The sequence below is a fragment of the Fusarium falciforme genome, chromosome 1, assembly GCF_026873545.1.
Source record: "Fusarium falciforme chromosome 1, complete sequence".
Classification (NCBI taxonomy): domain Eukaryota; kingdom Fungi; phylum Ascomycota; class Sordariomycetes; order Hypocreales; family Nectriaceae; genus Fusarium; species Fusarium falciforme.
Genome location: NC_070544.1, coordinates 3,452,772 through 3,477,286, shown reverse-complemented (window position 1 = coordinate 3,477,286; position 24,515 = coordinate 3,452,772). Strand labels below are relative to the sequence as shown.

At 53.3% G+C, this 24,515-nt stretch overlaps 5 protein-coding genes across 5 annotated transcripts; 3 read left to right on the top strand and 2 right to left on the bottom strand.

The window, feature by feature from the left end:
- Positions 1-54: 54 nt before the first annotated feature.
- On the top strand, positions 55-872 carry NCS54_00096200 (Hypothetical protein; the record flags this gene model as incomplete). Its single annotated transcript, XM_053146598.1, has 2 exons — positions 55-117; positions 351-872. 2 exons carry the CDS (start codon positions 55-57, stop codon positions 870-872), a joined length of 585 nt encoding a protein of 194 aa, XP_053002573.1.
- A 356-nt stretch (positions 873-1,228) lies between these two features.
- NCS54_00096100 (Hypothetical protein) lies at positions 1,229-7,121 on the bottom strand (the record flags this gene model as incomplete). The annotated part of the gene is made up of 6 exons (XM_053146597.1): positions 1,229-2,553; positions 2,604-2,851; positions 2,907-3,701; positions 3,748-4,880; positions 4,933-6,396; positions 6,450-7,121. 6 exons carry the CDS (start codon positions 7,119-7,121, stop codon positions 1,229-1,231), a joined length of 5,637 nt encoding a protein of 1,878 aa, XP_053002572.1.
- Positions 7,122-9,455: 2,334 nt separating this feature from the next.
- Positions 9,456-11,648, top strand: NCS54_00096000 (Hypothetical protein; the record flags this gene model as incomplete). Its single annotated transcript, XM_053146596.1, has 1 exon — positions 9,456-11,648. The coding sequence occupies one exon, from the start codon at positions 9,456-9,458 to the stop codon at positions 11,646-11,648; it is 2,193 nt and encodes a 730-aa protein (XP_053002571.1).
- A 587-nt stretch (positions 11,649-12,235) lies between these two features.
- Positions 12,236-17,408, top strand: NCS54_00095900 (Hypothetical protein; the record flags this gene model as incomplete). Its single annotated transcript, XM_053146595.1, has 2 exons — positions 12,236-12,656; positions 12,706-17,408. The coding sequence occupies 2 exons, from the start codon at positions 12,236-12,238 to the stop codon at positions 17,406-17,408; spliced, it is 5,124 nt and encodes a 1,707-aa protein (XP_053002570.1).
- A 1,193-nt stretch (positions 17,409-18,601) lies between these two features.
- NCS54_00095800 (Hypothetical protein) lies at positions 18,602-21,865 on the bottom strand (the record flags this gene model as incomplete). Its single annotated transcript, XM_053146594.1, has 1 exon — positions 18,602-21,865. One exon carries the CDS (start codon positions 21,863-21,865, stop codon positions 18,602-18,604), a length of 3,264 nt encoding a protein of 1,087 aa, XP_053002569.1.
- Positions 21,866-24,515: the final 2,650 nt, after the last annotated feature.

Genomic DNA, 24,515 nt, shown 5'->3' with positions numbered 1-24,515 from the left:
ATCTCAAATCATTGAAACACCATCGACCGAGTTTTTGAATCAATCTTCTCAGCCATGACTGCGACGGGCGTTTCGCTCCTCAAGTTTGTCGGCACCGTTTCGCTCGGCTTGCTGACGGTACGTGCTCTCCCTCTGCTCGGACTTGGGTATCAAGTGATATCATACCAAGCTCTAAGAAACATCCTTGCCCTGGTTCGCGTATCTGAACCTAAAGCTCTGGTCCCATCGAAAACGTGTCTTGAAGACAGCATTGTTGCGCACTTTTGACCTTGTAACAATGCTTTGTGCCGTTATCGCATTCCATCCATATCATCGCATCGCAAGCTCAGCTCGCTAACATCCATCACTAGGGCGTCTCCTACTCCATCTCGACCCTCGCCCTCCCTTCGCTCCTCCGCCTCCCCTCCTCTTCCTCGGCTTCCCAGGGCCTTACCATCCTTAACGATGCCCTCAAGGCTCCCGTCCTAGCCCTCACCTCGCTCGCCTCGGCACCCTTCCTCGTCAGCTTTTTCCTCGCCCCGCGCTCCGCCCGCCACCCTTACCTTCTCTACACGGCCCTCTTCGCCACCCTCTCCTCCGTTGCCCCCGCCCTTCTCCCATCCCCTGCGCCTCGACAAGTCGCTCCCGCCGTACCTCGACAGTCGTCCCGCGCCAAGATGGAAGCCAGCTACGAGGTCCTCGGCGACAGCCACAGCGAGCCCGCTAGCGAGGAGGACATTGACGACATCAACGGCGAGGAGGTGAGAGCTGAGGTCGAGACCCTTGCGCGAAGCTACATCGCTCGGACGGCGCTCTCTTCCCTGGGTTTTGTCATGGCTGTTGTTGGTATCTGGGGCGACGGCGCGCCTCAGGCCGTTGTCTATGTGTCGTAAGAGGGCACAGAGGCACATGACGACACCTCTGTTAATGATATGATCAATTGAGGGACAAGATGCAATCACATAGGCGTTCCACTGGTTTTAAAGCATGATATCTATCTCCCCAGTCGGTTGGGACCATCTCCTGTCAATCGCTCCAAAGGATCGAGCAAATAGTATTAAATCTAGCTATGAAAGAAACAAAAGATGCACTTTCTATCAACAATTCATCATGTATTCGCAATATTGCCCATCATCTTTAAAATTGCCATTCATGTCTTTGTCAATTTGCTCGTTTCAGATCTACAAGGGCTTCAATCAATCAACCAACTCCTCCATCAACCTGGCCAAACAAAACCCTTCCCTTGGGCTTAAATCTGTTGATGATACTCGCGGCAATTCACGCAGTAGCTGCCGCGCGATACGACACTCTCGAGATCACTGTCATCATCCTCCTCCTCCTCCTTCTTGTCCTCTTCGCCCTCATTAATCTCATAACCCCTCATGTCCTTCTCCGTGATCCAGGATGAGGCCCCACGACCTCGAGATGTAGCAAAGTCAACTGCCTGATCCTCTTGTTCCTCGCCATCTTCAGACTCAGCCTTGGCTTGGATGCTAAAGTACCTCGATGCCGAGTACTTCTCACCCAATCTCTTGGCCACGTCATTGGCTTCATTCAGACTCACAAGGCGGCGACGCTCGGGGTGCTTCTCCATCGCGGTGAGGCAGAGATCCCATGCAACAACCTTGGCAACACTGCCACTGAGATCCTTTTCGTCTCTCTTGCGCTTCGTGTTGCTCTCGCCCATGGCGCGCATGATTTGGGAGAACTCGGCCGCGCTGTAAGTGTTGCTGAGCCCCAGATCCGCGAGCAGCTGCTTTCTTTGCTCGGACGTATGAGCTTCAGGGTTGGCGTGGGCAGCAAAGTCCTCCTTCTTCTTGTTGATGAGATAGGTAGCACAGTCGTGCTTATCCTGCTTGATGTTATCAGGCTTCTTGAACTTCTGCTCAGTGAGTCGGTCATGGGCGAGTTCAGCAGGTGTTCGGCCGACAGCATTCTCCCGGTACAGCAATCGAGGCTTGAACTCCACAATGACACGAGCCAAAGATATCATGTCATGCATGATGGTAGTGTGAAGGCACGTCTCGCCCGCAGCGTTGAGCATCTCTAGCTCTTCGCCCTTGGAGTACTCGAGCAAAAGCTTGAGCATCTCAACCGCGTCCTTCTCTTGACCTTCGTAGGGCTTGGTGGTGTTTCTGTAATAGTACCTGTGCCTGCGCCGATTATAACCAGCATCATCGTCGAACTGAACTCCACAGGCTTGCGAAACCCAGGCGTGCAGAGGTGTGTTGCCGTTCTCGTTGAAGTTGTTTCGCTGCAAGAACAGGTGACTGCGAAGGGTTGGGTCAAAGAGGTCCAACAGCTCGCGGAGCTGGTCAGACTCGGGGGTATTCTCCAACGCTGCGTGAAGGATGTTTTGGCCCTTTGAATTGCGAGAAGACTGGTCGGCATTGGCCCCCAACAGGATCTTGACAAATTCGGTGCGTCCAAGGCGGCAGGCAACCAGAAGCGGTGTCTCGCCATCAGCGTTCTTCTTCTCAAGACATCCTGGGCAAGCCTCGACAAGATACTCAAGAAGTTCGATTGCGTTGGATGAAGGCTCACCCACGACTGCGCAGTGAATCACGAAATCGTCTGCAGTACCAGTCAGCACCCTGCATTACAACCTTGGTCGGCACACTTACTGTCGGCTCCAAGCCACTTTGAGATGGCACGGTCAAAGCCACCTGGGCTCTCCTTGAGGTGTCTCAGTCGAGAGTCTTCCCGAGCAGCCTTTGACTTGCCAAATTCGCTGTATAATCTGTGAGGGGCGTCTCCAAGGAAGAACTCGACACCCTCCAGATTTCCAGCCAAAGCAGCATGCAGAAGCGGTGGCGTCTTCTGACCTGATGTCCTAACCACCATGTTTCGACCAGCTGTCGCCCAGTCCTTCCTGTGCCATGAATTAGTATCAAACACCCGCGGCCACCAAATCGAACAGCACATACCTCTTCTTGCCATAGACTGTAAGTCCCTGGTAGTATCGCGGCTTTTGCTTCAGCTCAACGCCGCTCTTCTTGACCAGATGATCAAGGGGAATGCCTGCGCCCGTTCGCTTGATGATCAATGCAAGCATCTGAGTCTTTCCATGCTCCACTGCATAGTTGAAGTCAAACTGGGGGAAGGTGAAGCTGCCAACATGGTCGTCCTCATCTCCCTCACCTCCTTCAAACTTCTCTCCAGCATAGTGTTGTGCCATGTCCAGGAGAGCCTTGAGTCCTGCGACATCATCTCTCTCCAAGACCTGCGTAAAAAGACCTTCTTGGGGACGATAGCGGTTGGTGTGACGGGGACTGGTAGCATTACCGTTCTCCATGTACCAGCTAGGAACATTCCAGCAGATGTAGTCGACCGGCTTGGTGTGGGATTTGACTTGCATGGAGACATGGCCAATGTCGTCAATGGTGAACTTTTGCTGCACCTTCTCCGACACAATACGGGGCTCGTCGCCGGAATCGTTGGATTCTTCATCCGAGCACTCATCTGAGTACTCGTCTTCCTCGCGAGCTTCCATCTTGAAGCGAACCTTTTCCTTCTCTGGCGGAGACCATTGCACCTTGACAATCTCAAGCAGAGCCCGGGCAACATCATGGTGGCCTCGGAGGAAGGCCACCGAGAATGGGGTGTTGCCATCATTGTCCGCGACCGCAGCCACCAAGGGCGGCTGGTCTTGTTCAGGGCCCCAAGCTTGGAGAGTAAGAGACTTGATCCGTTCGACGTCTCCTGACCACGCAGCCTCCAACCTGCCATCGGTTAGAAGAAAGAACGCAAAGATTTGGTGATACTTACAGCTCAATATAGCCATCCCTTCTTGTCACTGTCATCTCGCTGTCATGTTGGAACGAAAAGTGAAACTCATAAGGCTTCGCAGGTTTGTCTTCTGCTTCTTCTTCGCGAGATGCATGACGGCTGGTGTCCGATTCAGTCTTGATATCGGGGTGGAGCTCATCAAAGGTCTTTGCACCTCGGCTGAGGAGAGCTTTCTCGATTGCCTCAAAGCTGGCAATAACTTCGTTGATAGCCCGCTGCTTCTCGGCTTCTCCCTTGAGCTCTTCACGCTTCTGCCGCTTGATGTCCTTTTCGTAACTCTTCTTTGCAACCTTGAACGTCCACTTTGCGTTTTTGATCTGTTCAGAGACCATCCAGTAGGAGTAGGTACCTGGCTTGAACTTTTCCAGAAACTCAGCCGTGCCGGCCGGCTCCGTAGGCTTTACCACTCGGCGTTTCTTGCTGGTGTACTTTCGGAGGCCTTTCAGAGATGAACGGACCAGGTCAAGAGCTGAACGTCCCTTGTTCCAGGTGCGTCTGTACTCGTCAAAGATGAGACTTTCGGTGCTTCCAGGCAATGCGTTGGGATTGGCGCCATTCTCCAGGAGCTTGATTGCCACCTCAGCGTTGCCAGAACGGATGGCTGCGAGCAAGGGTTGCTCCGTTGACTCCTTGAATTTCCTCTGGTTTTCTTCCAGTTTCCCCAGTCTGCCAGAGTGCGATGGCGAAACCTTGGCCGCCTTCAACCAAGTCTCAAAGTCGATCTGGGCCAGGGCGCCGTTGTTCAGAAGTTTCAACACCAAGATGGTGTCGCCGGTCTCAATAGCGCTGTGGATCGGGGCAATTGCCTCGGGGTTCCAGTAACTGCTAGCAAAAACCAAGTGGTTGATGGCTGTCTTGACGCCCGTTTTATCCGTGTCGAGCAGTGTATAAATGAGGTCCCTTTGCCCAGACTCGATGTACCTGTGGAAGGCAGTGCATCCGTTCGAGTCGGCCTGGGAGGAGACGGCCCCAAGTTTCAAAAGGAGCTCAGCCATCGACTTGGCTTTGCCAGTGGGCAGCGACAACGCCAGGGCCAGGGTCAAGATGGCGCCCGTATCAGAGTCGTTGTTCTTGTTGATGAACTTGACTGGTAGAATAGAATCGGCACCATACTAATAGAAGGTTATTTCGTGCTTCGCGAATATTGGATGTTTCTCAACTTACATCGCAGAGGAGCTTGACAGCATCCTCATGACCTTCTGAAATGGCAAGATGAAGGGGTGAGCATGGGACATCCCAAGCCAAGACATCAATCTGATAGTAGTCAGGCTCATCCTCCTGCTCGTCGGGAACCAGATCGTCGTCGGTTTCCTTCTCCTTTTCGACGTTGACGAAGGATCCAGTCACCATAGATACTGTGTCTGCGTCGGTTGTCTCTGCGTCAATAAGCTCACCATCAGACTCTTCATCCGATTTGTCGGAAGCTTCGGCCTCGTGGGTCTCCTTTGACGCCTCGTCTTTGCCATCAGAGTCGCCTCTCTTGGCTGCCTGGCGCTTTCTGTCCTGGCGCTCCTCCTCAGCCTCTTCGTTCTCGATGCTCTTCTCCATCAAGATCTTGATCATTTCCAGGTTTCCTCGGGAAGCAGCCAGGTGCAGAGCAGTCTTTCCATCGGCCAAGCGTGCCGTAATACGAGAGCCGTGATCAACGAGACATTTGACAACCTCTGGGGTCGAAGTCATGACGGCGAGATGGAGCGGCGATCGACCGGTGTAGTCTCGCTTGTTGGGGTCGGAGTCCTCTTGGCTGAGCCAGTTCAAGACATCATCGACATCTCCATCAACGATGGACTGACAAAGTCTGGCCGTGTTTCCAACATAAGCCATATCAGTCCAATCCTGCTCTGTCAGGGGGTTGAAAGAACCGATCTGCTGTCGGCCAGGGTCATCAATGAGGAAAGTGACCTCGCCTTTGATGTAAATCTCAGCCTCCTTCTCCGCAACTTCTTTTTCCTCGGCAGTGACTGGTTTGGGGCAAAAGCCACAGCAATCTTCGACCACATCCTGGACGCGGCCAAAGAATGCCGGGTGACGATGCAGGTAGACCTCTCTGTCATCGGGCTGATTCCACTCCGCATTGAGGAGGAGATCACGCGTGTAGCAGAGCTTCTCAATGCGCTTTGCGTTGAAATGTTGGCCATAAGGAACGGTGAAGGTATGGTAGTTGGAAACATCCTCCTCGGAGAGCCAATCAGCAATCTCATCCTCGTGGTGGTCTTTGATATTTCCAAAGAGAACATTTCGACCCTTGTACACCTGAGGTCGACCACGCTCCTCGCGTCTCTTGTTGAGATATGTTTCTCGGGCGGATGTTGTTGGTAGTCTCTCAAGGACAAGCAGACGGGCCAAGCCCAGCGTCCTTTGGAAGCTTCTCTCGAAGATGGTCGGATCAACGCGAGATCGATCAAGATCGGGCCAGTAGACCTCAAAGTTTCGGTGAGAATACTTGGAGAGGCGATTCTCGTAGGAAGGACTTCGACGGGTAAGGTCAACATGGTTGACCTGGGTGATGAAGCTGCCCAGTGCTCTGGGAGTTACATAGACCTGGTTGCCATCATAGGCGCCGCCAGCGGCGTCAATGTCGAAACCCGTCAGGATTTCACTGACGGACTTGTAGACTCGCAGGACAATCTCAAATGGTGTCAGAGCTGATGGTTTTGAAGAGGGGAAGGTGGATCATTTACCTGAACGTGTCGCACGGGGTATTGACTGGCAATGGTGATGGCATACTTGGTCCTCACCACAGTAACCTCGTTGAGAAGGGCATCTCGAATGGCTTGCTCGATCGTCTTGATCTTCTCGATGGCTTGGTCGTGGGTGAGCCCGTAGAGGAAGAGATCGACATCCGAAGCAGGACAGAACTTCTCATGGTAATACTCGCGGAGCTTGCGCTTGGTGGTGTTGAATTCCTTGGGAACAGGGAGAAGACAGTTGACGACCGAAGAGCCAGCAGCCACAACATTACTCCAGTCCAAGTCGACCAGGGATGATTCAGAGAAGACGTTGAAGTTCTTTTGGAACTCGGTCAGATTGGCAACGGTTGCAGGGGAACCATGAGGGCGGCGCTTGTCATCTGGGAGAGCCATGATGTACTTGGACTTCTCCTCTTCGGTCTCAGTCTCGAGGTTCCTGGCTCGAGTTGTGATGACTTTGGTGTCATCGGTGAAGAGCGGCAGGACGTTGAGATGAGGATCCTCAAGGATGGGGTTCTGGCGATCCTGAGCATAGACGGATCGCAGGTTGGCCTCATACTTGCGGTACGGCTCCAAGATCTCGATCATTGACTTGTCCGGGTTCTCGGAGATGTATCTGGCCAGCCCCGAGTGGGGAGCAGGAAGCTCGGGAAGATCAGCCATGATTGCGATGTTTGAAGGAGAGATAAAGGGAAAGTTGATGCTGGAACAAAGACGAGAGGACGAAGAAATAAAAACGGTGAGATGAGGTCAGGTTGAGTCGAGGAGAGGAAGGTGTAAGTGGGGGATACAAAAAGGGCAGTCGCCGAGAACGAGCGATGCAAGTTGGTGATCCAATGCGAATAGGAGCTTGGTGAGATCACAATTGGATAAGTAGTGGTATGACAATGTCGATTGAATGAGCAGTGACCTGGCTAAGAAGAATCCATCTCGAACGAAGAGGAGGGGACTAGAGGTCTTTATACCAAGCCGTGCGTTGAGCCATCATGTCAACTATACCGAAGCCGTCCACCCGCCTCACACGTATCACACCGCTGGCGGCATGGCGATGCGGAGTACCTGGCACCTCCAGCTTCGTTGGCCGTGATAAAAGGCTGAAGCTCCAGTTAAGCTCCAGCGAGCTGATGCCGAGCTAGCAGCAACATGGTTAGATCGCGTCTGCGGCGCGCATTGGTGGCAGTTTGCGAGTTGCAGGGGGCTGTGCTGCCTGGAGCAGCGAGGATTCGACGCGCGAAAGCCCGTGATCACAGTGTGTGAGACCTCATTTCGAGGTGCTTGCTGCAGGCTACACAGGTCTTGGGGGGGCCTCGAGAGGCTCATGGCCCCGCTGGTGCCTGGCTAATTATCGCCAACCTCCCTTGGCGAGTTGATCAACATCACGCTCAACAACTTGACGCTGGTGATACATCGTGAATTCGCACTGCATAAGACAATGATGCTTCAAGTTCCATGGTCATCCTTTCGGTGAGGGGCTATTCGCATCCATCACACCATCCCCAGGCAGAAAACCTTTCATCTCGCACTCCATCTCACACTTCGTCTCGCACTTCTTTCTCACTCAGCAAATCTTCGGTATTTGACCCTATCGTATGATTGACCGCTTTCCATTCATCTCATCCACCATCATTACCGCGCCGTCGCAAACAATTCAGCTTCTACTGCGGGGAACCACTCCATTAATACCGCCTCAAGGCGGGTCAAAAGCCACTGTCCTTGGTTTATCCAACGATGATCTTGTGCCAAGACTTCTAATTCGAAATCGCGGAATTAACCTCGTCAGAAGACAGTGAGTGGGCTTTCCCACACCAGGGTCTTGTGGTGAATGAACCTAAGTGGCGTTCAGTCATGTTTTCGCTCGTCGAGTTTCCTTGTCTTCGAGTTTCAGCTTCGATGTTTGCTATTTGTGAGGTTGTAATCCAATTCGAAGGACGTACATTCGTGAAATGAATGCAAGAGCCACCAAGGCTTCAACACGATAAGCTGTGTGGTAAACAACTATTTATGTATAGAATACGATATTTATTATGAAAACTCAATATGATAGCTCTGTTCACACATGTTACATACTTTTATCTATAGACTAGGCGGGTTGAAACAGTGCTTTCGAGGGTTCTGTAATTATTACCTCCCCCAGGGTAGCTAGTCCTTAGACCCACCACCTATTTGCACCTCTAATCAACCATACTGCTTGACCTCCAAAAGAAATCTGTTGTTATCGATTGAAGAATTTTGGCTTAATAGGAATTATCCATCTAGATTTCATTCATCTGCACCTAGGTGGATTAAATGGGTCGCCCCTGGCAACAGAGAAGCCGTTTGTATCTGGTCACCTTGTTCGTTATAAACGTTGTCTTGCTTCACCTGCCCCACCTCGGATCTTCACCCAACCATTTCCCTTCTTCATCTATCTTCTGCATTTTTTAAGTCTTGTCTGCTGGAGCGCCTTGCAATGGCGAGCTGATATTGCTAATATTTCGCATCTATTGTCTGATATTGGCCCTACCAGTACACCGCGGGCGCGCATAGCCCCTCCTCCCGCACTGGCAGGGCTGAAGCATTTCCTGATCACGTTGCCACCTCTCCTTCAATTTGAGATTCTGGTTCTCCATCTCCTTGAAGTAGGTATAGCTTTCCAAGTCTAAGCATGTCTTCCCGACAACTTCAAGTTTTTCTCTCAGTATTGCGTACCTAATCCACTAGGCCGACATGTCTTTGGACATGAAACCCCGCTGGTCGGGCACACGATTCATCTTGGACGCTGTATCAGACAGCGTATGCTTGAAGGTTGACGACAGATACGAGTTGGCAGAAACAGTGAGCTCGCTCAAGTTCATCACTCATTTCGCATCGGCCCGAACTCAAGACGAGCGGCACGAAGCCGTTGTCCGGGACTGGGTTGTCTTCGACGTCTTACCAAGAGCTTGCGATCTCTAGGATGGAGCAAACTTCGACAAAGATGCCAAAAGCACACCCAGGAAGCCCTCCAAATTTCAGGAAATGATGTCCCCTGTCCTCGCATACAAGGAAGATGGGCAGCCTCAAGAGAACTCGACTCGCCCTGGTGCTTTCTTCGTGGGCTACTCGAGGTACAACCTCACACCTGTAATGCTTCGAGCCGCTCCTGCGGGGACCGCTCCATCAATTATCTCGGACGATCTGTCAATAGGGTGTCAACTGGAACGGGTGCCCGGTGGTCGTATTGAGAGTACTGAAGTCATCTTGACTGCCCCGGCTGCTGTCCCTGGAAACATTTCTGCCATGAAAACCGCATTGGAGGCAGATGGCAACTTTTGTGATGCTTTCAAAGGCAGCAGTGCTCGATCAGTATATGGACAGCTTGAAGCCTCTTGGACCTCTCTTTCGAACGGTCGTCACCCACACGTCGTTCAGCGTACCGCCCTATTTAGAAGTGGTATTGATGGGCCAAGATATCCTCTCTCAGTCTGCCAACCAAAGGAACCAGACGGACTACTCGATCCTGCCCGCCAACAATCGGTTTCAAATCCTCCAAAGTCACGCATGCTTCCAGATGCGCAACTGTTCCTGTTAAAAGGTAACAGACGCCAACCGGGCTTCCTCTACAAGGCACCATACATGGCAAACTTGCTCTACCCTTCATTGTTGCTATACAAGCTTCAGCAGTTTTCCACCGCGCATCCGGAAGATAGCATATCCATCAAGTCCATGCTGTTTGCTGTTCAGCTTTGGTGCGACATCAAAGCGCACCCGAAACTTCAGAGAGAGGCATTCTTGACTGAGCGTCAGCAGATCCAGGATGTCTCGGTTGACGAATTCATTCTTGGTTTTGAACACTGGCTCCGACATCACGAAGAGAAGCAACTTCTCGAGTACATCCACCCCTTCCGCTTCATACATGCCTTCTTCTCCCGGGATTTGCAGTTGAGTGATGAGTTTTACCCGGCTGAGGATGCGACCCTGGACGCGGAGGAGATAAAGAATCTTGTTGCTCATGTTAGAGCAAAATCATCTGTATTTTCTCCCGAGGCGAGGATTGTCGTCTTCCCTGCCTCCATGCCGGGATCCAATATCCCTTGGCCTACAGGCATGTTGCCATTTACCCCCCCTTCGACCACCGAGATGGCTTTGATAAACTTTGACAATGTCTACTCATATGGCTTACCCTCGTATGCCCTTACGGATAGGAAATTGGTTGAGGTCGCCATGCCCGATATCGTTGCCGAGGGGCGTTTCTGCGGCGAGAGGTTCTGTCTTGGAGAGGCTGACATCCCCCTGCTGCGGGATCTTACTTCTCCAGGTCGCGTCTCCCTTTTTGGCACCAAGACTATCATAGGGCCTATCTGGAAAGCCCCTGAACTACCACAGACGACCATCAGACCTCCTGTCGACGAGTATGAGACCATATCTGGGCGATGGAAGCCTTCAGGACAGCGTCACCCACCTTTCCGCAAGCGGGAGGTGTGTTCAAGGCTGAAGGTCGCGCTAAACGAAATGATATCTTCTGGGGATATCGAGATTCGTTCTGGGCTTCGACTTGATATTGACAACTCCCTTACGCCGTTTTTACGGCAATCTCTGGAAGGCGAAGATTCACTCAACGACACACTCGTGCTTGTTCCTCAGCAATCCAAGGTTCCAAGGATGAGTCCCATGAGGCTTGCCGAACTTTTGATCCCACTACAACACACTGGGCGGGTGCTTTCCGTGGCTTGGAGAGAAGCACGTAGCAAACTCCAGGACATGGATGTTGGAGGGCTCGACGAAGCTAACCGAACCGTTGTCCGTGTCTTAGACATCATCCACGAGGCTCGGGAGCAGACAAAGATGGAAATCGAGGGGCTGAATGAGCTTGTCGCATCTCTGGAAAACGACCCGGAATCCGTGACTAAGCCATTCTTTTCAGGAACGGTGGCCCAGCGAATCTGTCGTATGATAGGTATTAATGCATCAACAGATTGGGAGGAAGATGCCTGGAGCGAAGGTCTGCGGGAAAAGCTCCTTGATAATCAAATATCCATCGGGGAAACGGTAGAAAGGATGGTGGTGCGCTTCGACCCCGCAAGGTATCCCTACGAGTCTGAGAATTTGGGCATTGAGGCCCGCAAGAAGTTGGAGGACTTGATTGCAACGTGTGACTTTGCGGGCCAGGAAGATCTTCTCGAGGCCGAGTATCAGCTCCTCGTACAGCAAGTCAACGAACTTTCTCGCTAAATGTCATCGACTTTGTCTTTCGGACATCATTGAAGGAATCTACTGGAGCTCGGCTCATGGGGCATGGTTAGGACGGAAATCGGCTTGTACCTATAATGTTGGAGTGTTGTAAAATTTCCCCTGAATATTCTATACGTCTCTCTTAAACGTCCAATAGTGCTTAAAGTGACATCAAGTAGTTCATTGGGCCAATGGCTACCTGCAGCAGTAGGCTACCCGTGGGTTCTTTCAAAGGGAGCAGTATTTACCCGCAATGCCGTGTAATCTGAAGTGCTGTACAAAGAAATGTTGATGTATGATGCATACTGCAAACAAGAGTCATGTTGTGGCGTTGTCTTGGCTGAGATGTCGATTGCCTGATTCATTGATCAGCACTTTACGGGGTGGGAATGAATCACGTGCTCTCGCATCCACTGATCCACTGACGCGTGACGCGCGGGGACAGCCATCACGGCCGCCTGGGTCACGATAACAAGCTGACCCTCTCCAAGCTCACCCCTCTCATCCCGGACAAAGCAAGCCACGAGCACCTCGATGTTTTCCAAAAAGGCAGCTGAAAGACGCTCCGACATATACGTGTCGGCTTCATGACTCGCAACAACCTTTCCGAGCACCTGTCCTGGCTGTTGAACGACCAAGCCCGCTTCAAGCCTGCAACACCAACTTTTCCCAGTTGCAGTGACGCTTCTCAGACCGGCTTGTCCCAATCGCAACGCTCGGACTCGCAGGGACGACAGACTCTTCAGTCTGGGCCACCGGCTCAGCCAGGGGACGGAACACACACAAACTACGACGCGTCGACTTCATCCAATGGACGGGGCGGGCTTGGTGGATTGCGGAATACGGACCAGGTGATACTGGAGGACGACACCATGGCCCGTCTCATGTCGAGCTCCAAGTCTAAGAAGCCCAGCTTGGTTTCAAGACCCCAACAGCTTCTTACCCCTTCTTCCATCACCCCCAATCGTCTCAGTCGACAAGACACTCCCGTTAGTCGGACCAACAATGGTAAGCATACAAGGCCATGAACAACATGCCTAATCTAACCTACTTGTAGGCGCACAAACTCCAGAAATAAGCAAGCTATCTGTCTTGCCACCACTGAAGACGCCCGCCCCGTCCCGACCTCGATCACGCAGCCCCGACTTTCCAGAGCTCAAGGCCAATGAGATCGAGTACATGGACCTGACCGATGATGTCCTTGTCTCCTCCGATTCACTGTCGTTTGGCAGCGATGTGAAACTCTGGCGCGAAGATTATGCGTCTCGACCCGAGCAAGAACAACCTGTGTCTAGTGGCAGGAAGCGGAAGAGCAACGAGATAAGCAAGGAAGAATTCAGCGACTTGGGTGATTTTCCAGATGTCTATGAGCTTCTTGGTACCGACCCTCCTGCCCCAAGCCCCGGAAGCCGATCAGGGACGCGTCGGAAGGATGGCTCACGCAGCACTCGCACACGCCGAACCCGTGATGGATTCAAGAACCCTTCCTCGGCCGAGATACCTCCAATCAGCGAGGAGGACCAGGAGATACTGTGGTCGCCTTCAAGACGAGTGCGCAGCCAGTTGGCTCGTGAAGGATCCCCTCAGGTTATACCATCCATCTTCGAGTCTCGACCTGGCACCAAGAGAGCGACGAGTCCCCTGAAAGATTCCCAGAGCTTTGGGGATTCCGAACCGGCACGCCAAGCCAAGCCTCTTCCCCCCCGAATGCAAATGGACCCAGATGAACTCGTTATCCCCGACTCGGATGAAGAGTTCATGACGCCACCCTCCCATAACAGCTCCTTGGCTACACTCAAGGCCTCGACTGTTAAAACAGTGCAGCTCAAGACACAGCCGGCACCGGAACTAGCACCTGCAGTCAAGATAGACTTCCAATCATCTTCACAGCGCCGCACCTCGCCTGAGGCGCAGCCCGTACCAGCATCTCTCCCTGCAGCCCATGTAGGCTCTCAGTCGTCCCCCCCGCGTCAGGCCTCACCGGTGACAACTGCTTCCAAAGCATCCGCACCCGCAGCGACTAGTTCACAGACCACCAGAGGAGCCCCCGACGCTTCTTTCGATGAAATTTCTTCCGGCGAGGCCCCTCCCCGATCGAGCCAAGCTCCTGCTTTTCTTGCCCAGCTGGCATCAGACTCATCAACCTTGGCTAAATGGAGTGAGTTTGTTGAAAAGCTCATTCAGCAAAATGACAAGAACTTCATGCGAGCAATCAATGAGCGATGGCCAAAAGAGAAGCGGAGTGAGGTCAAGTCAGAGAAGGAGCGGCTTAGACGGCAGCAGAAAGCCATCAAAGAACTTGGGGCCCCCGCGGAGGAGTACAGAGGACTTTGTGGGAAACGAGAAGAGCTTGCTCAGCAGATTGCTCAAGCTTACGCCGAGGGTATCGATACGGATGAGGATGAAGTTCGACTTGATGATCTCACCGATGAGATTCAGGAGGTTGAAGAAGCCCTCCTCAAAACCATTGATGGCTCCAGACTGGACGTTGCTGGCTTCCTGGCAAGTGTCCAACAGCCCCCTGCTCCCACACCGGTTGTTGTAATGGGCACCCAGCCCATCTTTCAAAGCAGCGTCAACATGTCAATGCCGTCGAGGGATACTATACCGGCAAGTGAGACAGGGACGCAAGTGGTCCATCAGACCCAACTACCTAGATCCTCTCACTGGAACCCTCCAGGCTCGAGAATCGAGGCGTCTCAAGTGGCGAGTGTTCTTTCTCAGGACGCTGACACTTCCGCTGTCCCGTTCCCGAGACAGCTCACAAACACTTCAAGACCAACCCCGAGATCCATGATGGTGGACCCTATACTTGCGGAAGCAGAAGAAGCGGAGTTTGGCGCGGAGGATGGTTTTTCTGACCTGGACGAGTTTCAGTTCCGGCCAGCGGCCAGGCCTACGACTAACTTGGCCAACACTAGCAGTCGAAGAACCCCTCAGGCGATGCACCACCGCGCTGGCGATGAATTCAGTGACTTCAGCGACGACGAGGAGATGCTTGCCTTTGCACAGGATTACGAGACCCGTCAGTCCCATGCTCCCGTCTCGCAAAACGCGAGGAAGATCTTCTCGGAGACTTCTGGCAATGTTGTTCCCAACTCAAAGTCCAGAGTTTCGTCAAAGAGACCTTTGCCTTCGGTGGCCCCTGAATCGATTCCTGTTGAGCTGATGAGACACCCATGGTCACCCGATGTCCAGCGGATGCTCAAGGACCGGTTTAGAATGAAGGGATTCCGCCACAATCAGCTCGAGGCTATTAATGCCACGCTGGAGGGCAAGGATGCCTTTGTCCTGATGCCAACTGGTGGTGGAAAATCGCTCTGCTACCAGCTCCCGGCTGTTATCAAGAGTGGAAGGACTCGAGGTGTTACCATCGTTGTCTCACCTCTGCTCAGCTTGATGCAAGATCAGGTGGACCACATGAAAGCCCTGGGCATACAGGCTGTCGCATTCAATGGCGAGTGCTCAGCCCAGTACAAGAGACAAGTGATGAGTGCCTTTGAGGAGCGTAGCCCTGAGCACTTCATCGAGCTCTTGTATGTTACGCCAGAGATGGTCAGCAAGAACGTCGCCTTCAACAATGGCATGCGAACACTCCATAGCAAGGGCAAATTTGCGCGTCTTGTCATTGATGAAGCTCACTGTGTCAGTCAGTGGGGTCATGACTTCCGACCAGACTACAAGACCTTGGGCCAAGTCCGGCAGAGATATCCTGGAGTGCCGGTCATGGCACTCACTGCCACGGCGACGCAGAACGTCATTGTCGATATCAGACACAATCTTGGGATGGACAACTGTCAAACGTTTTGCCAGAGCTTCAACCGTCCGAACCTGTACTATGAGGTTCGTCCAAAGACAACCAATGACAAGACAATTGAGGCCATTGCCTCGTTGGTCCAGTCCAAGTACCCGAATAAGAGTGGGATTGTGTATACCATTTCGCGGAAGAATGCAGAGAAGGTTGCAGAGAGTCTTTCGCAGCACGGGGTCGCGGCCAGGCATTACCACGCACACGTCGACCCTCAGGAAAAGGTCGAGGTGCAGAATTCCTGGCAACGGGGTGAGATCAAGATCGTGGTTGCAACAATCGCGTTTGGAATGGGCATCGACAAGCCTGATGTGAGGTTTGTCATGCATCACGGACTTCCAAAGAGCTTGGAAGGTTACTATCAGGAGACTGGTCGGGCAGGCAGAGACGGCAAGCCGTCTGACTGCATTCTTTTCTACGGCAAGCAGGACATAAGGGTCCTGAAGAGACTGATCGCTGATGGCGACGGAAGTCATGAACAAAAGGAGAGACAGATGGCCATGCTGAACCGCGTCACGGCCTTTTGTGACAACAAATCTGACTGTCGACGTGCCGAGATTCTTCGGTACTTTGGCGAGGAGTTTACGGCGGCGCAGTGCAACAAGACCTGCGACAACTGCAAGGCTGGCTTGATCTTTGAGCAGCAGGACTTTTCAGAGTATGCCATTGCTGCCATCAAGGTTGTCCAGGCGCAGAACAGAATCACCCCGGCACAATGTGCTGACATTCTCATGGGGAAGAAATACCCCCAGTACGAGGCACAACTATCAGACAACTGGCATGGCATGGCAAAGGGCCTTAAGAAGCACGAGCTGATCCGAGTCATCGACAAGCTATCGGCCGAGAAGGCCTTTTACGAAGACAACCAGGTCGGCAACCATGGCATGGCAATCCAGTATCTGCGGCTCGGATCGACGTACCGTCTGTTCCTTTCAGGACAACGGAAGCTGATGCTGTCGATCCAAGTACCGGAAGAGGGCGCATCTAACAAGGCGGCCAAACCCCGGTCAAAGAAGGCCAGCAAGAAGTCAAAGGATCAGGATGTCACGATGCCCTCAACCTACGTGTCTTCTCCTGTCGATCGACGGAGAAAGAAGTCGCGTGTTGTGGAAAGTGATGACGAGGATGAAGAAGCCGCCATGCCAAACCGATATGCAAATGGTGGATTCTTGGACGATGATGACGACGATGAGGAAGCCTTTGATGAGTTGCCAAGCCATCGGCCATCGAGACCTCCCTCTCGACAACCTGGGCCTTCGATATCAATGAGAACCGAGCTGGAGGATTTGGACGAAATACACCGAGATATTGTCGACGGATTTGTCCAAGAGGCAAAGAAAGCAGAGGAGCAGATCCGCAACCGGAAAGACCTGAGAAAGCCACTCTTCACCGAGAAGGACTTTCAGCTCATGGCCATTCACTGGACCACTTCGTTCCCCATGATGAAGAAGATCCCCGGTATCGACCCCGACAAAGTCAAGGAGCATGGGCCCAAGATCCTCCGCATCTTGCAACGACACTACAACGGGTACTGCGAGATTATGGATCCTGGCAAGTCTGGTGCCAATGGCCAGGAGATTGTGGATCTGATCAGCTCCGAAGTCGAGATGGACGAGGAAGACGAGGACGGCGAGGACTCGCATTACTTTGGCGCCAACCAACCAGCGGCCGTTCAGGAGTGGCACAGCAGACTCGAGAATCTCGGCAGCCAGGCTGGCCCGAGCAAGCCCAAGTCGTACAGCAAGAGCGGAGGCGGCAACAAACGATACTCGGGGGGCAGCAGGAAATGGGCCAGCAAGAAGTCGACAGGCGGAGTGACGAAGCGCAAGAGCACCGGCACTACTCGCAAGGCCAGCGGGACCTCGACTGCTGCCAAAGCCACCAGCAGCGCGGCAAGGACGGCCAGCAAGCCGCAGCAGCGAAAGAGCGGTATCAAGGCGATGCCGGCTTAATGGAGGGAGGTTGTTTCGAGGCCTCTGAGATTCGATCATGACGACTACAGAGGAGAGACGGCAAAAAAGGGGGTCGAGTTGGCACGGAGAGCGAATGAATATTTCAATGGCATGCATGACTTTTCAAGACCATCTTTCTTCGACGAAGCTAAAGGGGTGAGTTCTCGGGAGCACAGAGAAAGAAAAAAAAAATGGTTGCAGTGTGAGGAGAGGAGTTTCATGGCGATTTGTTCTGCATGGGCGGCGATCAAGGAAAGGGGTTTGCTAATATTTCTTACACCACGCATGGCGTTTTGGGGACGTTGCCTCTCACGAACAGGGAGGTCTCTGCATCCGTTTATACCTATCACAACCAGCGCTACTCCTACTATTGCTACTACTACTACATCATGTATCTGGCACTTAGCTACATAGCTGTGGCTCCTAACGAAAGAGGGATCACTCAGATAAACGCATTACGAAAATGACAATACGGTTACATCACGATTGAATGAATGAAGGAACCATTTACATCACAACTCGAACACTTTTCTTTTCATTTCCGGGATTCCTTGAATTAAATTATTTTCCCGTTTCCTTTCCTTCCCTCCTTGTCCTTTCCTTTCCAGAAGCCCTCAATCTAGGCTCGTAGCTCATGATAAACAGCATCTGGGGGGTGGGTATGATCTGATGAGATAATGGTATAGCGCTTGATTTGACTTGTTCATTCAACGATAATCAGCCCTCCAAGATACCGTACTGTACCGTACCGCTGCACATTTGTTTGTTTGGTTGTCCCCTTCCTTCCACCGTAATTACAGCGCATCATTGAGTTGGCATGAAGAAAACAAAGAAAGCGTTCAGAGAGAGTTTTGAACCGCCACGTCCGACGTCAAAGTGCTCACAAGGGAAAAAGAATGGGGGATTCAAGGCCGTCATCCCTTAAGAGCCGTTCCTGAAACTCCGCCGACCGCCATTATCTCAACCTGATACGCCTTGCTGTTCAAAAGAAAATTGGTCTTTCATAAATGGCGCGCCAGGCTCCTGCGACCCCTGAACCAACAACATATGTTGTGTGTGTATGTGCCGTCTCGAGGGGATTGTAAAAGAACTCAAATTGGTAAAAACATGATGTTACATATATCCAGGAGAAGTCGCCGTCTCCTGAATATTCGGGGTGGTGGTTGTGTTGTTGCTCGTAGATAGGAGGGATTTCAGTGTCGCCATCTTGGCTTCAAGTCTTTTGGCTCTAGTGGGGGAGCTCTTCTCATGGCCATTCGAGCACCTGCAAGCGCCTGGGGGCTATCGCGGCCAGTCTCGCCTTCTCTAGCCTTTGGCTGAGGGAGAAGACTAGTCCTCCTCGACGATGTAGCGAGCGAGCTGGCAGGCCTGCTTTGCCTCTCTCCGTCAGCTCCAATGGACCTCGCAGCCTGCAGGGAAGACCGTCTGCCCGAAAGAGCCGTCGTTGAGTTGTGAGACGCAAGTCTCGGCTTTGGCAGTGGCTGAGCGCTCGGGCCAGGGGATGCAAGTCGTTCTCGGAAAGAAAGGCGCGAGTGTCCAGTTCTAGTGGGCGTGTCCTCGACTCTGGGGGATTCCGACGAGGCGCGAGCAAGAGGACTCCGTAGCTTTGGCAGCTTCGAGTTGCTCGACCCTGGTGTAATTGAGCCAGCTGATTTGTGCGCGATAGGGCTCTTCTTGGCATAGGGACTGGGTGTGGTAAGTGTGAGAGGCTTGAAGTTGTGACCAGTGTCAACATCTGACGTGTTTGTCGAGCCATTCCAACGGGGACGCTGAGGGAGCGTGGATTCTGGTTGTTTGACTGCTGGACGGGGAGCCAAGGTGGTGGTTGATGGAGAACCAGTGACGGTGGAGAGGCGAGAGAAACCGGGCTTCCTGCCAATTTGTGATGTGGGTGCTGGCAGGGAAGAATGTCGTCGGTTCGACGGGATCGGCCGATTGTTGGCCCCGGGCGTGGCTCGCATCTTTGGAGGCTTCGATTTTGGCGTATGAGGATCCATGCCTAGGCTTGACATGATGACTGAAGAAGGTGGCGAGCTACCTGGTGTCTCCCTTCCACTGCCCAAAGTCGAATGGTCATTCGACAGCATGCTAGAGATGGAATCCCGGAGCTGCTGGCCCTTGTCTGCGTGAATCTCGTCAATCAAGGACTCGGCGTCCTTCATCTGATGCTTCAGCGCCAACCATCTAGCTTGCATGTCGGTATGGAGCCGGAGAATCTCCCCGTTGACAGTCAGGCGTTCCTTGACTCCCTTCTCGATGATGGATAAGACACGCTCAATGGCCGGTCCATAATGCGTCTTCTTGGCCTCGTAGCTTTCCAGCTTCTTCAACATGGCAGGCTGGTTTGTCAGATGCAGTCCTGCATCGGCAGCTTCTCTGAGCTTAAAGAGCGACCGCTCGACAGACTCCTGCATCTTTTGGGCTTGGCGACCAGCGCCACGAAAGACAATAACCCAACGATCCTCGCCGAGCTCCTTGCGCAGCGACTCGGCGTCCTTTTCCAGCTTCTTGTAGCTAGCATCGAGTCCCTCGCGTCGCATACTGAGTTCTTCACATGCTGTCGGGAAAGATTGCTCGGCCCTCGCCTCAAACATCGACAATCGCATGGGAAGGAAATCGAGAGAAGCTCTCAGAGGTTGCATACGAGCAAAGAGAGCGAGGAGGCTGGAGTCGTCCTGCGACAGGGTTGGCGTACCAGTGCCGGGAGAGTTGGGGGTAACAGGGAAGGCGGGTAGGCTATAGCGGTTCGGCGCTTGCAGTCTAGATGCTTGGTGAGGATTCTCCTCGACGATGGTTTCGAGATCTCCGATATCGACCGTGTCCGCGCTGGCTGCAGCCATGAGACTCTTATGACGACGTTCCTCCATTTCGAATACCAGCCTGCTCAGCTCGTCCATCTCGCCCTGGACGTCTCCAAGGACATTGTTCCAGAGCTCCTCCCACTCCATGGCGATCTCAACCTGTACCCTCACGGTCTGTAGTGTTCGTCGGATCTTGGCCCACTCCTGCATGATGGACTCCATCTGTGTGACAGCTCGAGTCAAGTCGCTGAGGGGTACGTTGGAAACATCATCGCGGCCTTGCAGCTGCTCGATGGCGCTGACATAGGCCTTGACGAGTTCCTCGAAGCGTGTAATGGCATTTTCCACCTCGGCCAGGCCCTCTCGACCTCCAGCAGCGGCCCACTCCACATCGTCTTCACTGTCGAGACCATCTACAACCTCTGATGCCTTGGATATCCAGCTTCTGATCTGTTCGGCAGCGTTGATAAGAGCTTTAGCGGCAACCTGGGCGGTTGGGATGGCAGTGACTTGGCTGGAGAGCGACCCGGCGTCGGGAAGCTGCAATGATGTCAACTGGGCGAGTTGGTTGGCAAAGGAGACGCGAGATAAGGTGTAGATGGATCCAGGACGGTTATGGCCAGGGGTGAAGTAAGAATTGAGGCTCGGAACGTAGTCTGTTGGAGGCGTGGCGGGAGCAGGCGTTACGATGGGAGGGGTGTCTTTGGGGGGAGGAGGAGGAGGCACGCATCCATCGTCGGGGGATGGAGGGCATGTTGTGCGCTCGATGTGTTCGCGACGGGTATCGAGGGTGACCTTTGTTCCATTGCCGTTGGTATGGTCGGGCAGACGATACTTTTGAGTATCCATGTCCAGGGGCTCGGGGGTCCTGATCTCAGGCAGCAGTGTAACGATGGAATCGTTGTCGTCCACCTTGAAGGGCGGTAAGTCGAGAGCAGGATCGTGGGCGGCGGGCTTGGAGGAGGACAAAGCGCCGGCGCCCTTCCACGGGCGACCACGCCGGGCGATGACCGACTTGACCGAACCCGCCTGATGTTTCTCGTCAAGCTGGCGCAGGTGCTCTTCGTCGAGGCGGCCGATGTGATCGGGATGGTGCGGCGTGGTTGGGGGCGTTGAAGGTTTTTGGGAGCCGAAACCGAGAGCTTTGAGGCGGGCAGCTAAGCCAGGGGAGGTTTTGCGAATGCCAGAGGGTGGTGGCAGGGGTGAGGTTGGAGTAGGGTACGTAAGAAGCGCGGTGGTGGTTGTTTTTGTTGTCGTGGCAGGGGTAACCGCGGCGGAGGCGGCAGGAGTCGTGTTTGCGGTGGAAGAAGTGGTGGCAGGCGAGTTGAGAAAAGTTGTCGTCGTGTCGATTGCAGAGGACGAGGAGGTGAGCAAGCTGGAATTGGGATTGGGATCCGGGGCGTGGGTGGAGGAGGGATCATTCGAGCCGGGGTTGAAGGGCAGGTGAGATAGTTGGCTAGGGACGTCAGCGAATTTCAGCAGGCCGCCCACGGGGGCATCATGGCCCCGGCCGCCGTCGCACTCGTCGTGGCCCACGCCGGCAGATCGGTTAGCCTCAGGGCTTGTCGCAGGAGTTATCAAAAACGGATCAGCCTTTGACGCCCAGTCGCTGTTTTCGACTGCAGGAGCCGTCGCGTTCGAATGGCTGGCGCTCATCTAATCGTTGGAGTTGGCGCCCTCGGAAGGCGAGGGCAACCAGAGTTGGCCGGGCCAGGCCAGGTTAAAGCGTGGACAGGACAGGCTCGGGTTCAGGATCAAGTCCAGGGACCAGCAACCAGGGCTCGACAAGGCCGGGCGCTTGAGATTCGGAAACGAGCTTTTCTCTGTTTTCTCCAGATGGCAAGATAGGGAAACAGGACAGATTGAATGTCCGTGATGAAACGTGAGAGGCTCGGGGCTTATGAGCGTTTGCGCGGGGCGAACTCATGCACTGAGCTGAGAGCAGAGTCCTCCCTCTTTGTCTCCCTCAAATGTCTTGTCTTGCCTCCTGTCTTCAGTGCCACGAATCACTTGGGCCTAACCATGTATTATCCACAGTCTATGGTACTGCAACAGGCGCAGCAGGAGGCCAGTGCCGGTGCAAGTAATGGACTGACTGACTGACTGGATGAACGCACGCTCACACGCATACACATACACATACAGGATGCGATGGATGGGCTGGGAGCCGCTGTCAGCCAGAGCCGAGTGGAGATAACGACCAAGGTCTGAGGGTCAGTGGGTAGCCACTGAGCGGGAAATGCAGCGCAGGCTGCCGCGGCGATTGGAGGTGAGCGCCCTGCGAAAAGCCCAGTAACCTCCTGCAGGAGACAGTAGCAATGGCTGCTGTGAGAGGCTGGGCTCCCTGTCAAAGCTGTGATGAGCAGTCAAATGTCCCTTCCTGGGTAGAGTAGGAGCTGCAGGCCTGAGTTGGAGCACCTCCTAGACGGATAAGAGTGATGGCGCAAACCGTGTCGGCAGCGTAGATCGGTTGGAAGAGAAATCTTGTGATGGTAGGTAATAGAAGGTGCTCTCGTCAAACGTCGTCGCCTAGAAGGGACAAGAAAAAAAGTAAGGCCGTGAAAGCAGCGCGAGCGTATGATGCAGCCCTCTCATCAAATGCTCGCAGTATCATCCGATGGGCCAAAGGGACCGATGCGTCTCTGGCGGGGACAAAAAAGGGGGAGGGTTTCGGAGGGAGAAAGCCGGAATGAGAAGAATGAGACGCGGCAAAGATTGGCTGGCTGCATGAAAGTGTGAGAGGCCGTGATTGAACACCCGAGGATGAAAAAAAGAAGTCGAAAAGAAAGAAAAAGTTGGGAAATTCGACTGAGAAGCTGGCCGAGGCCTCTTAGATGAGGAGTCCCAAATTGGAAGGGTAGGAGGCAATGGACGGCAGGCCCAATCTACGGGGTACAACTTCCTTGCGCAATGGAAGACCGGACAAGGGCGGCTTTCGGCTTTGAAAGGTAGAAACTTCTAATGAGCCGAGAAAGATGGATTCAATGAAGACGAGACTGGACTTGATCCGGCAGATTTACTTATTATTTAGATCTGCTAATGGAAGAAGCCGTCCAAAGTTTACGAGGCTCATGGAAGCAACCAACGGGTGGACTAACAAATGCACCAGGCAACGTCCACCCAAACCCATGATCATCCATCATGACATCCATCCATCTCCATCCGGTGCCGCGCCGCGCCGCGCAACACGGGGATGCAATTATTACATTCGCCCAGATTGACGGGCAGAGACGGGGGATACTGTATCTACCGGGGGATCTGGCCCAGATGGATCTTTTCGTTTCTCGAGATGGCCTCTGATTTGGCCGACCTCTTGATGAACTGACGGCCCTCCCTGGTCGCTGATCTCGCCTAACAACAGTCCGGCCTCAACTTAGAGCACCACGCGCGACTAGCGCACTTCCATGCCCAGGTGCCGGATAATGCAAGCCATCGCAGGTTATGCCTTTTTTAGAGGCGGCAGATGGGTATGCGCATTTCGGATGGGGAGAGGGCATGCCGTACTATGGATAGTCTATGGATTTGGACGATGGTTGGTTGCACAGGCGCTGCTACTGGTTGATAAGATTCTGGTGACGAGCAAAGATATCAGAGAAGATATGGGCAAGGAAGAGGCAACCAGTGAGACACCTGTCAGCCTTCTGTCAACCGCTTAGAGTTGAGCCTAGATCGCCTTGGCCTTATGGCCTGGGTGTGCTTTAAAAATAGCCTCACAGGAGTGCTGAGCCGCCTCTCGGGCAGAAGCTCTTGATACGAGCTCCCTATGGATGCCAAACGAATGCCGAGGCTCCAGATCCTTGGGTAGTTAACCTCGTGCATACAAAAAGAGCTGGTCAACCTTGGGGAAATAGACGGACGGTCCTCTATTGAGTGGACCAGAGGCAGAAGCACCAAGGCCACACGGACGGAGCTCGCACGTGTCGATCAACAATAACACGATCATTTATCCCACACTTCTCTTCTCGTCTCGAGCTAGAAGCATCGAACACTGTCCTCTGCAATCCAGATGCAACCTGACCAGAGCTTCAACGGGAGCTCCGAGCTTGGTCCCCAGGGAGCTCCAGCCAACCGCGTGGCTTGCATGAAAGTCCAATCACGGAGGAATTTCCCTCGGAGCCGGGATCTGACCCGGGGATGGTATTCAAGATGCCTTGCCTTGCCTGTGGGCACGGAGCGAGACCGGTAGGTATTCCCTGATGGGGTCGATCATGGAGAAATTTCTCTCTGCTGCTGAAAATATGTCTGAAACTTTGTCCCGTGAGGATTGGACCTAGTGATTGACAGGACAACCGAGACATGCGGGCGC